Source organism: Aplidium turbinatum, chromosome 14 (genome assembly GCF_918807975.1).
Source record: "Aplidium turbinatum chromosome 14, kaAplTurb1.1, whole genome shotgun sequence".
NCBI classification, from domain to species: domain Eukaryota; kingdom Metazoa; phylum Chordata; class Ascidiacea; order Aplousobranchia; family Polyclinidae; genus Aplidium; species Aplidium turbinatum.
In genome coordinates, this window is record NC_137485.1 from 7576025 (window position 1) to 7591858 (window position 15834).

A 15834-nucleotide genomic window follows, 5' to 3' on the forward strand; every position below is an offset into this window, starting at 1 on the left:
GGACACTGGACAGTAATAGCTTTAATCACATCAGTGTCACAAAAGTTTGTAATAATCATATATGAATATATTTTCTTTTCACACAAAAAAAAGGATGATTGGTTTGTCTTATTCACATCCTCTTCTATGGATGAACAACTGAACATTTTATATAAGGTATGTTCATGTATTATAGAACATTTTCCATATATACATCACCAATCAATACATCTCTATTCAAATTGAAAATTAAAGTTAAAATAATAAATTAACAAAACTAGAAGCAAACATCTCTTACTTTGAGAGAAAGCTTCTTGTTTTTTGAGAAAATGACAATGCAGATAAGAACATAATAATTATCTTGTATTAGCATATTGTAAAGGTATGATCACTGATCACCTCTAAGCTCGTGCGATGTTTCTCGGGCTGGTATCCCCAAGGGTATGAGTTCGTTACTACCCAAAAGCGTTTCATTTTAAACTAAAATTGCCTGCAAAAAATACTGCCTAAAAGTTACCTGAACATTGATGAAACCATTTTTTTAAAAGAAGTAATGTAACTTTTTACAGCCACCAAACTAACTTGTTGAGAGCAAAAATGTAATGCATTGTTTGGCAAACACGGTCACATCCTCTTATGACGAACGGAAACTTACCCAGAGAAATTCTCAAATTAAAAATACTCTAACTCAATTACTTATATTTGAAAAGACATAAAAAAGCTACTCGAATTAAAAATTGATCACAAAAATGTAGCAGCCTAACGATTGAGTCACTTCGGGTCAAAATTTAGTTAAAAAAAAACGCTTCTGAGTAGTATCGAACTCATTCCCTCGGGAACACCAGCCCGAGAAAGATCGCATGCACCACTGACTCAGTTGAATAAAATTGTTGAATTTAAAAGTTATATATATTTTGCTGCGCGGAAACAATCGGCCACCCCCACTAGTGGGGAACAAACCGACGATGGATTATGATGATGATAGGCACTTTTTCTTCTCTTCTCGTCTTTTGCTTTGAAAGAAAAAAAGAAAAAAGAATACGTCATGACCGGTCAAATAGTGTTTTAGATTAAAAGACCGGAGCCAGTCAAATAGCCACTGCCTAAAATTAAATATAGGCTATTAGAAGTAGATGAGCTTTAGGAATGAGTAAATCATGCAAAACACTACGTACGGTAGCCTATGCAAGTAATGTAGGTTTGAAAATCATCCTTACTTGTAGTATATTTTGGCACAATATAAAAAAAAATACAGAAACGAAACACGGTAACAGTGTAATTAGTTTGGATACATTACTTATGTAATACAAAGCTAGGAGCTGGTATACAAGTCCCCCTCCCCCTTGGTACGTAACTCATGACAAAGAGGAATTGACCAAAACATGTGGATTGAAGTGTGTGAACAGTAAAGCAAAAGTAAAGTAGTTTCACCCTATATGTTTGGTCGAGTCCTGTCTTTGTCATGAGTTACCAAGGAGGGGGGGGACTTGTATACCAGCTCCCAAAGCTATTTAGGCTCGACATGCCCTTTTCACAAACCCAGGATATCTGATTTTATAATCAATATACTGTACAATTTTCCTGCTTAACACATCGCTAGTAATGCTTTATATTCATTGACAATAACTGAATAATCATCGCTTATTGACACTGAAATAGGTCATCACAATACTGTATATGAAGTAGCCCACATCTTCTCAGTCAGACTCCCAGTCTCACCTTAGGCTTCCTCAATCAATCACAACAAAACAATGACTTCGACGCTGTTGCCAGATGTTTTTAAAAAAAATTCCAGACAAATTCATCACAGTGATTGGAAAGGTAGGCTAGCATAAACCAGTCACGTAGCAATACCATCCTAACGAATGATATCCGCGCCAGAATTTCTGGAAAAAAATAAAGATTGCTTTGCTCAAACAAGGAAAGCCCAAATTAAACCCAGCCAGTTATCGCTTGAACTCTCTGCTGAGCCGCATGATTAAATCACAACAGGCTATTTGAACGCATAAACAGAATAAGCACAACTGCAGAACAATAGATTTCTTGAACAAGCTGGTTTTGTAATTCTGTTGAAAAGTGCTGGCTCCGACATCATGCATTCAAGGCTCAAGCTGGATTCAAAACAAACAACAATAAAAAAAAACAGCTTGGCATGATGGTTTAATTTTCCGCCCCGATAGCTCAGTTGGTTAGCGCGTGACTTCATGGACATGGACGAAGGAGCTTCAAGATCAAGCGGCGCTGGTTCGACTCTCGGAGTGTGCGCTTGAGCAACGCATTTTAAGAACTGCTCTCCATTCAGCGGCACTTAATGGATGGAGTAATTCCCAGACAACAACACTTCAGCAATCGAAAACTTCACTCTGTCAATCTCGGAAACCGGCCCTGCGTCAAAAGCCTCTACAACTGCAAGTAGGCTATGCGAAACTACCAGGAATAACCTATCAAGGCTTTGTCAGTCCGAGGATAAAGATTCAAAACCAACCAAACCAAACCAACGATTCCAAAATTTATCAAAAACAAAAGATAGGCTATTTCAATTTCTCTGCAGAAAAGGCAGAACCTCGCTATTTTTCGTTCCGTAGGCTATCGGAGGAAAGAATATAAAATTAAAAAGGAAGTTCCTCAAGAACCAATACTTGCACCAACTCTTGTCCAAACCGCTAAGCACTCTGCTTTTGCTGTTGGGGGATACGCCGCTAGGAGGACTCCTTCAAAATCCAGCCAGTTGATTGCTTTTAACTCAAGATATCCTGAACGTTAATTCCATATTTCCTAACAATTAATCACGAGGCAGCAACAGTTCAAGAAACGGAGACTTCAATCTGCCAACCTCGGTTACCAGAACTGCGTTGGTTGAAAGTTCCCGAGATCAAGTGGCGCTGGTTCGTTTTTCGGGTGTCCCCTTGAGCAACGCGTTTTAGGACTGCTTGTGTGAGAGTGTCGCTAGTCCTTAGTCCTCACATAGGCTACGTTTTTTTTGTTTTTTTTCTCACATACGAGAATGGGAGTTTCTGATGTTGGGATGCTCAGCGAAGCCAGTCGACCCTTGTGTTCTACCAGAAACAACTTAGGTTTGTGGTACGTAAATAGAGCAAAATCCCGAAAGCGGATTAAGCTGTTTCGAGCCACATGCTATCCATTTAGCGCACCTAGTGGATAAAATAATTCACAGATAACAACACTTCTACAACAAGAAGAAACTTCTGTTAATTTTATAATCGACTTGAATAACATGTCAAATAGCAGCCACTGTATGAAGCAGTCTATGTATATCAACTAAACACGCAAGTCTTGTTGTTTTAAGATAACCTCTGAAACGTCAATCGCGTCTTCGTATTGATAGAATTATTACGTTACTTTTACAGACATAAAGCCTGTGTTTACTTAAATCCATATATCTCTTTTCACGGAGTTGGTGATCTATCGAATTGTACAAAAACAAGTTACATTTTTAGCAATTCCTTATTCTTCCCGAAAAACAAGTTAAATAATTGCTGTCAGTTTCTAGACAAGAGACTGGGCTTGCAACGATTGACTCATGAAACGGCACCAGAGTATCTGTAGTGTGTTGTTTTAAAATGCTATTTTTAACTTCCATTGCCCTAAAAAACAACTTATGTCATCTTGTGGGCTGAAAATTAATCGTTGTTTTTCATCATCCATTTAAACGTTGGCATAGCACGGCCAACGGTAATTCAACGTCTAAATATTGTGTGTCTGTATGTGAATGTAAATACTTGATGTAGCACAACATTTCTTCGAAGCTTTCGCCGCATCTTGAAAGATGTTGTATGAACGTTAGCAAACAATTGTTATCCGCTTGCTTGCTTCAACCAAGGCATATTACTGAAGCTATTTTTTCTTATCGTTGTCTTTATATAACGCACATCCTCTGCGTTTTGCTGCAATCAGCATAAAAGCTTAGCAAAGCGAAGTCTGTTTACTTGTGAAAGCATAGACGAGCAATGCTCTCTGAGTTTTGTATTAGCTGCATTTGGTAAAACGAGATGTTTAAATCTTAACTCTTAAGCATAAATTGAGAAACTTTATGTTAATATTTCTTGACCATTTACTAATTGTAAATTTTGTATTCTATTTGAATAAGATGCACTAGTAGAATCAATTGCTGTATGACTGTTACGACTATTATTATTGGATTATTGTTTGTACGGATTATCACTTCAAGCCCTGATTGCTGTCTCGGTGAGTCTGAACTATAATCACCAGCTCTATCTAGAATTGAAGTAGCCTATATCTGCCCACTAAGTTTGTTAAATGACCTTGCGACCTGCAACCTTGTGGCCGACCTTGCGACCTGCAACCTTGTGGCCGACCATGCGACCTGCAACCTATGTGACTGAACCTTCGACTTGCAACTTGTGATCTTGTGACCTTGTGATCTTCTGACTTGTAATCTTGCAACCTATCTGCCACAATAAACTAACAGAACTCAAGACCGCGTTCAGATTCAATCTACTTGGCTTGTTTTTCTGTCTGTTGTAGGAGCATAACCGTATTAACTGAGCGACGCATATAATAATCCAATCCACTGTTTGGCGCCAGTGAGAAAGATATTCTTTAACGTAGAATTCGCGTCAAAATTCTACACGGTTTAACAAACTTAACCAGCAAAATTCTCGCTTGGTTTTTTATCTTTTCTGCCTTCAAACGCGTTGTATGCTAAGAAGCGGAAAACTCTACAGCAAAATGGCCGCTGAAAATCTTTCTGATGCGGCCAAGCAATTAAGCGATTTCTATTTAGAAATCAACAATTTAATGAAAAGTCCTCATTGTGCAACAACAGTGCGTGCCCGGCTTCGTGACCTAGACAGGTTATTTAGCGCCCTGATGGATCTCTGCACTGACATGCCCGATGACACGCCTTTGCTCGAATCTTCCACTCTTACAAAAGATGATTACATTCGAGGTAAAGGCGAGTTCATGGCCCAAGTCGACAGCTGGCTACAAGAACAGGACGAGCATGAGGGTAGTCAGGCTCACTCTTTGCATCTTTTCAATGTTTCCCACCATTCGAAATCGGGCTCCAGAACTGGAAGCCGCAGAACGACGACAACAAGCTCCAATAGAAGCTCTAAGCAAAAGGCGTTGCAAGCTAAATTAGAACTTGCACGACTAGCGGTGCAGCATAATGAGCAGCGTCGTCTCGAAGCAGAGCGCGAGAGGCAATTGAAACGGGAACAAGAAGAGCGCGAGAGGCAATTGAAACGGGAACAAGAAGAGCGTGAAAGGCAATTAAAACTGCAACAAGAACAACGTGAAAGGCAACTAAAGCTGGAGAAAGCAGAACAAGAGGCGAAATTGAAAGCCGACCGAGCCGCAGCTGAAGACCTTCGCCTTTTAGAAGCAGCTAGGGTCGAAGCAGATGTGTGGGAAGCAAATTCTCAGGAAGGTTCTGTAAGAAGCGTTCGTCACCTGTCAATTCCGCCCCACGTCTCAAACCCTGAACAAATAATTAATGTTTCACAAAATCATGATAATTTGCGATCGAATGATCAAACTTTAATTTTACCTCAACAAAATGAACGAAGCTATAATGATAATGTAACTCATGAAAGAGCCAAAGTTGCCTTTTCCACAAGCCCGTCACGCCCAAATAACTTCGAAATTAATGACGAACCCCACTTCGGACATCCAAGCTACGGTAGCCGGGATATGAGGTACTCAAACCCCGACATCGATGTTTTTCAATCTCGACGTATTAACCCATATGAATTTCAGGCCGAAGTCAGTGAGCGACTACTTCCCAAGCCTGACATAAGAAAGTTCGAAGGAGACCCCATGGACTTTCGTGCCTTTCAACACCGGTTTGAAACTCATGTTGGCAGTTGGCTTCCCTCAGAAAAGAAGCTGTCATTTCTTTTGCAACATTGCGGTAGGGGTGTTCAGGAACAAATCCAGCACTTTGCAGACTGTCCTGACCGCAGAAATAACTACCAGTTAGCAATAGAAGAACTTCGTCACAGGTATGGTGAGCCACATATTATAGCCCAGGCCTGTGAAGAAGTTCTTACTAACGTACCGAAATTCACGCGGTACGACCCAGAACGTCTCACAAAATTGTCTGTGCTTTTAAATCGCTGCAGTGCTTCCTTATTTCGCACGCCTGATGGCAAGGTGTCTGCCGTCAGCTTAGACAGCGTCAATTTTATCACGATGTTGGTGGAAAAATTGCCACACACCATGCAATTAGATTGGATAAAGAAATCATGTGTGATAATAGAAAACAATGAAGGCAAGAAACCAGCTGGATTTCTTGACTTCGTAGCATTTATAGAAGAGAATACTATGAATGCAAACTCCGTCTACGGTCGAAAGCTACTATCGAGTAATCCACACAAGTCCAGTGTACCACAATCTGGAAAAAATAAGGTATCTTCATTTAGCACTAACTTCGTACAAAACCCAAAACCTCCTTTAACTAAGCCTAACAAACGGCAGGAGGATTGGAAATGTGCATGCTGCTTAGATGCCTTTCATAGTGTGTTTCGATGTAAAAAATTCCGTGCTCTATCTTATCGACAACGAGTACGCCTTGTCGAAGAAAAAGGCTTATGTAAACAATGCCTAAGCCCAAACCATTTAAGTTCAGCGTGTACTTCAAGATTTTCGTGCCAAATAGACCGTTGCGGGAGCAGACAACACAACACTCTCCTACATTCACCTAATCTTTCAGAACAAGGTACGTCAGGACCTGCAATACGGACAAAAGACGATACCTTCCGTCGCAATGACCACCATTGGAATTCTAAAGTTATGAACGACCAATGGCACCGTACTCCTCGCAGTCGCCATGACAACACATTTGTAAAAGCGCCTAACTTCGCCGTGCGCTCAGAACCGGAAGAGCTAGCTAGCCAAAACTCATACCTGGACATCGTTCCCGTCAAGGTAACTTGTGGTGAAAAAACTGTCGAAACCTATGCGCTGCTAGACTCTGGTTCTGACCGTACGTTCTGCGAAGAAGAATTAATAAAACTTCTGGATACCAAACCAGAGTGTGAGCGTAGTTTTGCTCTCCAGACGCTATCGTCTGAAAGTCCTCAACGTCTGGAAGCCCCCATCGTCTCCTTTATAGTGTCATCTTTAGATGAAGAACAAGACTTCGAGCTACAAGAAGTCGTAGTAGTCAACAAAATCCCTGTTGATCCGCAACTGAGCCCAAAGCCGAAAACGCTGCAAGCATATCAATATCTGCAAGGTATTGATTTGCCTGCAGTCGAAAATTGCTCAGTAATGTTATTGATTGGCAATAACTATGCAGTTACCCATCGATGTCTGGAAAGCAGATTTTCGCCACGTCCGAACGAAAGTCCAGATGCCATCCGCACTCCACTAGGTTGGCTTCTCCGTGGCTCACACTTCAAAGATGCCCCTTGTCCAAAGGAAAATAGCACAAGCCTTCTTGTTAGAGGCGCTAAGTGGCCCGTAGACACCGAAGACATCCAGGACTTAATCATAACCGACGAAGGAGAAACAATTTCACCTTCAGTCGACACAGACTTATTCGACATGGAAAGCCTTATGAAATTCTTGCAATCTCATAGAGAACTACAAGAATTTGGTTTTAAATTTTCTCGTGAGGACCCAATTGCCTACGACATGATGTGCAGACGGTTAACCCGCTCTGATGGTCACTATCAGCTGCCACTTTTATGGCGCAATGACTGTGCTAAGCTTCCTGACAGCCGCGAGATGGCGCAAAAGCGCCTGAAAAGCTTAAAGAAACGTCTGCTTGCAGACAATTCTCTTTTAGAAAAATACATTGATCAAATGGAGACAAATCTGGAGAAGGGCTACACCGAAGAAGTACCAGAAGACGACATCAACAGCACTAACCGAATATGGTATATACCGCATCACCCAGTTATCAACCCCAAAAAGCCAGACAAGGTACGTGTCGTGTTTGACTGCGCTGCTATCTCTCACAACCGATGCTTAAACGATTACCTCATGTCTGGTCCCGACCTAAACAATTCTCTGGTCGGTGTATTAATGCGATTTCGCAAGGGCCGAATTGCAATAGTCTCTGACATTGAAGCAATGTTTCATCAAGTAAAAGTTTCACCATGTGATCGCGATGCATTGCGTTTTTATTGGTGGAAGGGTGGCGATCTATCGCGTGAACCCACCGTGTACAGAACAAAGGTACACTTGTTTGGAGCAAAATGCTCTCCTTCTGTAGCAACATTCTGCTTGCGTGAAACCGCTCGAGAGCATGGAAAGTTGTTTGATCCTCACGTTGCTCAAACCTTATTGACGTCATTCTATGTCGACGATGCACTGCTAACAGCTGAAAACGATGAAAGTGCATGTAAGCTAGTAAAAGACTTACGAGCAATCCTTGGCATGTCTGGGTTCAAGCTAACAAAATGGCTATCCACCAGCGATAAGGTAATGAATTCTATCCCTGATGAAGAAAAGTCCAAATCGATAAAGAACCAGCTGCCTGGAGAAGGGCCAAAGCAACGCGTCCTGGGCATGGAATGGGACGTACAAACCGACGAATTTCGATTCAACGTAGAGCCGTCTACAAAACCGTTGACTAAAAGGCAAGTGCTATCAGTTACAAATGCATTGTTTGATCCATTGGGATTAGTAGCCCCAGTAGTTCTTGAAGCTAGACTCATATACAGTGAACTTTGTCTAGCAAAGGTAGGGTGGGACGACCCTGCTGAACCAAATACTCTAAAAAGGTGGAGATCATGGGAAAACACTTTAGAACGTCTAAAGGAGATTCGTGTACCTCGCTGCTACAAGCTGAAGTCCACCACTGCGACCCCGGAAGTTCAACTCCACTTCTTCTCCGACGCTTCAACATTAGCTAGGGGTTCCGTGTGTTATCTACGTTCAATATTACCTGATTCAACCGTTCTTTGCAGTCTTGTTACAGGAAAATCCCTTCTACCCGGCGCTGGAAGACACACGATCCCACGCCTAGAATTAGAAGCTGCTTTGGACACCGTCAACCTGGCTCGGACCGTTAAACAAGAGCTCGAGCTAAATGATTGTCCATGCATTTTTTGGACAGATTCCATGATTGTCCTGCAAAGCTTGTACGCTGATACGAAACGTTTTCCAACCTTCACTCGCAATCGCCTACAGAAAATTCTAGGTCATACCAAAGTGTACGACTGGCATCATGTACCAACGGCCCTCAACCCAGCAGATCAGGCATCTCGAGGTATGACGGCTGAAGCTCTACTACAATCTGGTCATTGGCTAAATGGGCCAGACTTTTTAAAGAAGCCGCCAACCGAATGGCCTCAACAATCCGTTAAGCCACCACAACACGACGATATCTACACCAAGTTTCAACCTGAACGGCGCCAGAAGGTAACTTCGTTCACTATTGGTACAAATAACAAATCTTCAACAGGAACTGATGTACTCATCTCCCACTTTTCGTCACTGCATCACCTAAAGCTTGCTACAGCATGGTTACTACGAGTCAAGGCTTACCTGCTTGCTCGAATACGTGGCGACGAAATCACTTCAAACCTCACCCAAAATCCGATCCAAGTGTCTGAACTCCAGTTTGCTGAAAATGAGTTAGTGCGTTACGAACAACGCCAAGCCTTTCCGGCATGGTTCTTGTCACTGCCAAAAGGACAACGACCAAAACAAACAAAGACTCAACTCGCGCCGATGGAGAAGTTAAACCCAATCCTGGACGGTAACACTCTTCGAGTCGGAGGTAGACTTGACAAGGCAAACTTACCTTACGAATCGAAACATCCAGCCATTCTTGCTCCGGGTCGACACCTAACGGATTTGATCATCGACTATTTCCACGCTGAAAAGGCGAAGCACTTTGGTGCATCTCACACAATCAACCTGCTGGCTCATAAATATTGGATTCTGAATGGAAAAGTTGCTGTTCGAAAAATACTGAACAGGTGTTTACGCTGTCGACGTAGAACCGCAAAGCCAGGAGTGCAATTTATGGCTGAACTTCCAGAAGCACGACTTCAAATTTCAGAGCCTCCATTTCGCAACAGTACTGGCGTTGACTACTTTGGACCAATAATCGTCCGCCAAAGGAGAAGTGACGTGAAAAGATATGGCTGCCTGTTTACTTGCTTAACTACTAGAGCCATACATCTAGAGTTGGCGCCAGATTTAACTACCAACTCATTCATGAACGCTTTGCGACGATTCATTGCTCGCCGTGGACCAATTACCAAGATCTTTTCCGACAACGGAAGTAACTTCGTCGGTTGCCACAGAACGCTGAAAAGAGAACTTCAAAATTGGAACAAAAAACAAATTCACGATTATCTTCGACAGGAAGGAGTCGAATGGGAATTTAACCCACCCCTAGCAAGCCATATGGGGGGTGGATGGGAAAGAATGATAAGGACCGTCCGACAAGTACTTCTAAATATTTTACCAAAGCGCCCATTAGATGATGACACTCTTCACACTCTCTTGCTTGAAGTTGAGGACATTGTAAACTCCAGGCCACTAACTGAAGTTAAACTCGGCGCAGATGAAGATCTACCCCTGACACCTAATCACTTGTTAAAATTAAATACCAACCCCAGTTTGCCTCCGCTATATTCAACCGAAAAGGACTGCTTGCACAGTGACCGATATCGGGCTGTGCAGTATCTCGCCGACTGTTTCTGGAGAAGATGGGTACAGGAATACCCCCGATCGATAATTTCTCGACCAAAATGGCGTTCCAGGAATGCCAACATTAAAACGGGAGACATTGTATTGCTCAGTGACAATTTAACACCGCGACAAAAATGGCCGCTCGGTAGGATTACAGAGACATTTCCCGATAAATTCGGAAATGTGAGAGTGGTCATGGTCAAAACTTCGACAGGAACACTCAAACGTCCAATCACCAAACTTTGCGTCATTGTTCCGTTTGAAGGTGAGGACGAGAACGCCGTCTAGATCAAGATGATGAGATGCAAAGGACGATAGATGAACTGCGGAGTTTCAGAACTTTTTCCTGATGTATTTTAACTATTATTGTAACTAACTGTATGTGCTTATTGTAATATGTATATTGTATACTGTAGCCTAATGCCAAGCAATCCGAAGTTCAGCATTTTTACTAATGGATTGATAAAATTTACTTTTCATGAGAAGAAGGCCTATATATGCCCTTCTTCGGGCCGGGAGTGTGTTAATTTTATAATCGACTTGAATAACATGTCAAATAGCAGCCACTGTATGAAGCAGTCTATGTATATCAACTAAACACGCAAGTCTTGTTGTTTTAAGATAACCTCTGAAACGTCAATCGCGTCTTCGTATTGATAGAATTATTACGTTACTTTTACAGACATAAAGCCTGTGTTTACTTAAATCCATATATCTCTTTTCACGGAGTTGGTGATCTATCGAATTGTACAAAAACAAGTTACATTTTTAGCAATTCCTTATTCTTCCCGAAAAACAAGTTAAATAATTGCTGTCAGTTTCTAGACAAGAGACTGGGCTTGCAACGATTGACTCATGAAACGGCACCAGAGTATCTGTAGTGTGTTGTTTTAAAATGCTATTTTTAACTTCCATTGCCCTAAAAAACAACTTATGTCATCTTGTGGGCTGAAAATTAATCGTTGTTTTTCATCATCCATTTAAACGTTGGCATAGCACGGCCAACGGTAATTCAACGTCTAAATATTGTGTGTCTGTATGTGAATGTAAATACTTGATGTAGCACAACATTTCTTCGAAGCTTTCGCCGCATCTTGAAAGATGTTGTATGAACGTTAGCAAACAATTGTTATCCGCTTGCTTGCTTCAACCAAGGCATATTACTGAAGCTATTTTTTCTTATCGTTGTCTTTATATAACGCACATCCTCTGCGTTTTGCTGCAATCAGCATAAAAGCTTAGCAAAGCGAAGTCTGTTTACTTGTGAAAGCATAGACGAGCAATGCTCTCTGAGTTTTGTATTAGCTGCATTTGGTAAAACGAGATGTTTAAATCTTAACTCTTAAGCATAAATTGAGAAACTTTATGTTAATATTTCTTGACCATTTACTAATTGTAAATTTTGTATTCTATTTGAATAAGATGCACTAGTAGAATCAATTGCTGTATGACTGTTACGACTATTATTATTGGATTATTGTTTGTACGGATTATCACTTCAAGCCCTGATTGCTGTCTCGGTGAGTCTGAACTATAATCACCAGCTCTATCTAGAATTGAAGTAGCCTATATCTGCCCACTAAGTTTGTTAAATGACCTTGCGACCTGCAACCTTGTGGCCGACCTTGCGACCTGCAACCTTGTGGCCGACCATGCGACCTGCAACCTATGTGACTGAACCTTCGACTTGCAACTTGTGATCTTGTGACCTTGTGATCTTCTGACTTGTAATCTTGCAACCTATCTGCCACAATAAACTAACAGAACTCAAGACCGCGTTCAGATTCAATCTACTTGGCTTGTTTTTCTGTCTGTTGTAGGAGCATAACCGTATTAACTGAGCGACGCATATAATAATCCAATCCACTGTTTGGCGCCAGTGAGAAAGATATTCTTTAACGTAGAATTCGCGTCAAAATTCTACAACTTCACTTTGTCAATCCATTGGTAACCGGCCCGGTATCGGTGGTTCAAAGCTTCTACAAATAGGCTATGCCAAACTGCCAGGAATAACCAATCAGAGGCTTTGTCAGTCCGAGGAGAAAGATTCAAACCAACCAATTTCGGATCTTATCAAGTAGCCTTGCCTATGCAAAATTGCCAGGATTAATCTTTCAAAGAGGCTCTTTCAGTGCGAGGACAAAATTTAATCAACGAACAAACTTTTTGAGTAGGCTATGTTATTCTGACAGTTTAGACTAACGTTAGTAGCCTAGTAGACCAACGCCAGTAGCCTAGACCTTTTAGACAGTGATACTGATACTGTAGACATTAACTTATATTCGATAGTGACACACAGCAACAGGCTACTTCTCTAGATGACATTTTTATTGTTCAGTTTAAACTCTTTACTAACAAGTTCAAAATTATTTTATGCGTTTAGCATATTCTTTTATTCTGTTCAGCTTGGATTAAAACCATTTTTTGCTGGTCTGTCATAGCCTACGGTATTCATGAAGCATGCGTAGAAATTTTGTAACAACTTTCCGTGGGTTGGTGTGTGTTGTCACAGCCAATCTACCTGCAACATGCATTTATGCAAAAACCAAATAATCTGGAAAATTTTTAGCTGTTGCCACAAAAAAGTCAGATGATAAGTTATCTTATAACATCTACAGAACGAGATTTTTATTATTCTGAATACGGTACTTTTAAGTCTTCCAACACTCATTGCATTAGTAGTGTGCGTATTGTTTCGTTGTTTTGGATATGGACAGCTTTGTCTAATAAAAATGAATAGCCTAATACAGGGCTATTCAACTGGCGGACCGCGGTCCGAATCCGGACCTTCTGGATGTTGATGGTAAACCTTGAGCTTTAGGAAGAATAACCTCATTGCCACGTTTCAGGGCTTCTTTAAACAGATTTTTACTGGGAGGAAGCAATTTTTACTGTGATTATCCTAGTTGCTGGAGGGCTTCGACTCTCAGACTCCCCGACACTTTCTCAGAAATCCAATTCGAGTTACATTTTCCCTAAAAAAGTGGTTTGGTACTGTGGTAAAATTGTGACTTATTTAACTCGTGCTATGGACTATGGAGCACTGCGCTGCTTGTAGGTTTACGCTCTATCAGTATCAGTGCTCCGCGTTTGTGCCTTCAGCGCTTTGCCTTCCTTTCTTATTTCTACAACCCTAGCGTTCTATTGTGTAGTTATCAGTCCTTGCAACTGCTAGTTTTAGCTAGCTTAACTTAATTATTGAGCGGCTGCCAGATTAGTTTGTAAGTTATTTAGTTTTGTGTTATTATCTATATCTTTCTTATTTTCTGAACTGTGTTATGGATGTGTTTAATGAAGCCTAATTAATGCATGTTATTCTTGAGCTTGTTATGGTTAGTTCAGGTACAGATAGTTTAACTTTCGTGGTTGCGTGTGAAATAACTTATTCACCGGACCGCTAAAAACCCTGGCCTAACACTTAGGATTGCAATAGGTTATTTATGTAGTTGATCTAGCAAGATCTGGTGCGATTTAAAAGGGGTTTGTTCAAATGTATTGTGATAAGATTTGTTTTTGGGGAGTTTTCTTTGCCAACACTTCCTATCTTCACAATTCACTAAACTAAGCCCTTGACAACGCATTAGGGGAAGGTGGGGCAGGACGGGACACTTTACTTTAATTGATGTTTTGCAGAATTCCTTTTTATCAATATCGGTAACTTTTGGTATCATGTTATTTCTATTGCACACCACTACCAACCAGCAAGATACAAAGACTCAGTTAGTATCGCATGACCTTATAATTAACAAAAACAAAAAAAATTAATTTGTCCCATCTTGCCCCACACCTGGGGCAGGACGGGACGCGTATTGTTCATATGAGGAATCACCTGTAAAACCACAAATCTACTGGTAATATCTTGTAATTTCAAAAATGACACGTAATTACATCAGGGCAAAATGACAGACTACTTTTTTTCATAAAAATCACATACAAAATTGCCACGCCCATTATAAGCAGAACAGATGTCCCATCCTGCCCCAAGCAGCTCTGTCCCGTTTTGCCCCAATGACTGACATTTTGAAATTTTCTGTTTGTTTATTATATATGCAACTCACATCTAAAAAGTCAGATGCCCCAAAAAGCACTTTTATTACTGTATCTCCAGACCACGTATCATCTTCCAAATTTTTCTGAAATCATGCTAAAATGTGAAAAGTTTTGATAAGATTTCTTATACTGTAGCAACTAGCCTCTAATCAGTTATCTTGTTGCCACAACCACGTTTTTTCTCTGAACATCTCTTTTTTTTGCAAGTCATCGAGAATCATGGTGTCCTTTAACATCTAAATGGGTAGAGGACGCTAAAGCTAATACTTTTAAAAATATCCACGGTGTCCCGTCCGCGAAATTTTTTTTCCCACGAGATTTCGGTCTCATTGATTCTAGTCACTCTAAAAGTAAGATTTTCCGAAAGTGTTTTGAGAGATTGGTTGATTCAGATTGCGAAATAACTATTTGCCAATGAAATTCTGCAATGATAATAAAATATAAGCTTTCCCTAACCCTACTTTTTTTGAAAAGCTCTTGTGCACCGCAAAAATTAATTTAAAGTAAAAAAAAGTTTGACTTCGACGGGCGTCGAACCCTCGTTCTCACGATCACTAGGCAGAGGATGAAACCACTAAACCAACCGTGCCAACGAGAAAATTTTGCATTCACACGGTTTTAATACAATCTTTTACCAAAATATTTATGTTGACCTACATGTTCAAAGATGGTCAACTTACCTTTGTCATTTAATTATCGTGCATTAGTGCGAAGATGACTTGTAAGACCAATCTGCGTAGTGATGCCGATAAAGCTTCTTTTGCGAGATATAGACGTGAAAGACGGTTTGAATGGGGTAGGCTTACTTGTTGAAGTTAAACACTGGGACCTTGCAATAGTCGGGCTCACTCCAATTTTATCGTAATATTGACAAAATAACAAAAAATAATAACCTAAATGTTATCCTCGGCTATCATGAGCAATATTATCCAACTTTGCATTGTCAATTACATGTTACAACAGTAGCTGAGTTGGGTAAAAGTGTGACTTTGTCCACGAAGAAACCTCAAGATCACGCGACGCTGGTTTAGCTCTCGGGGTGTGCGTTTGAGCGTTTCAGGACTGCTCTCCTAAGCGGCACCCAGTGCATGGAATAATTCACAGATAACAAGATGAAGCTTCACTCTGTCAATTCATAGGTGACCGCCCCTGCGTCAGTGATTC

At 40.9% G+C, this 15834-nt stretch overlaps 1 protein-coding gene across 1 annotated transcript; it reads left to right on the forward strand.

The window, feature by feature from the left end:
- Window positions 1-4689: 4689 nt before the first annotated feature.
- On the forward strand, window positions 4690-10908 carry LOC145782857 (uncharacterized). The gene has a single exon (XM_082594622.1). It carries the CDS (start codon window positions 4690-4692, stop codon window positions 10906-10908), a length of 6219 nt encoding a protein of 2072 aa, XP_082450748.1.
- The last annotated feature ends 4926 nt before the right edge of the window (window positions 10909-15834 follow it).

Coding starts and splice junctions, on each gene's coding strand:
- LOC145782857 (XM_082594622.1), top strand. CDS start 4,690: ATGGCCGCTGAAAATCTTTCTGATGCGGCCAAGCAATTAAGCGATTTC.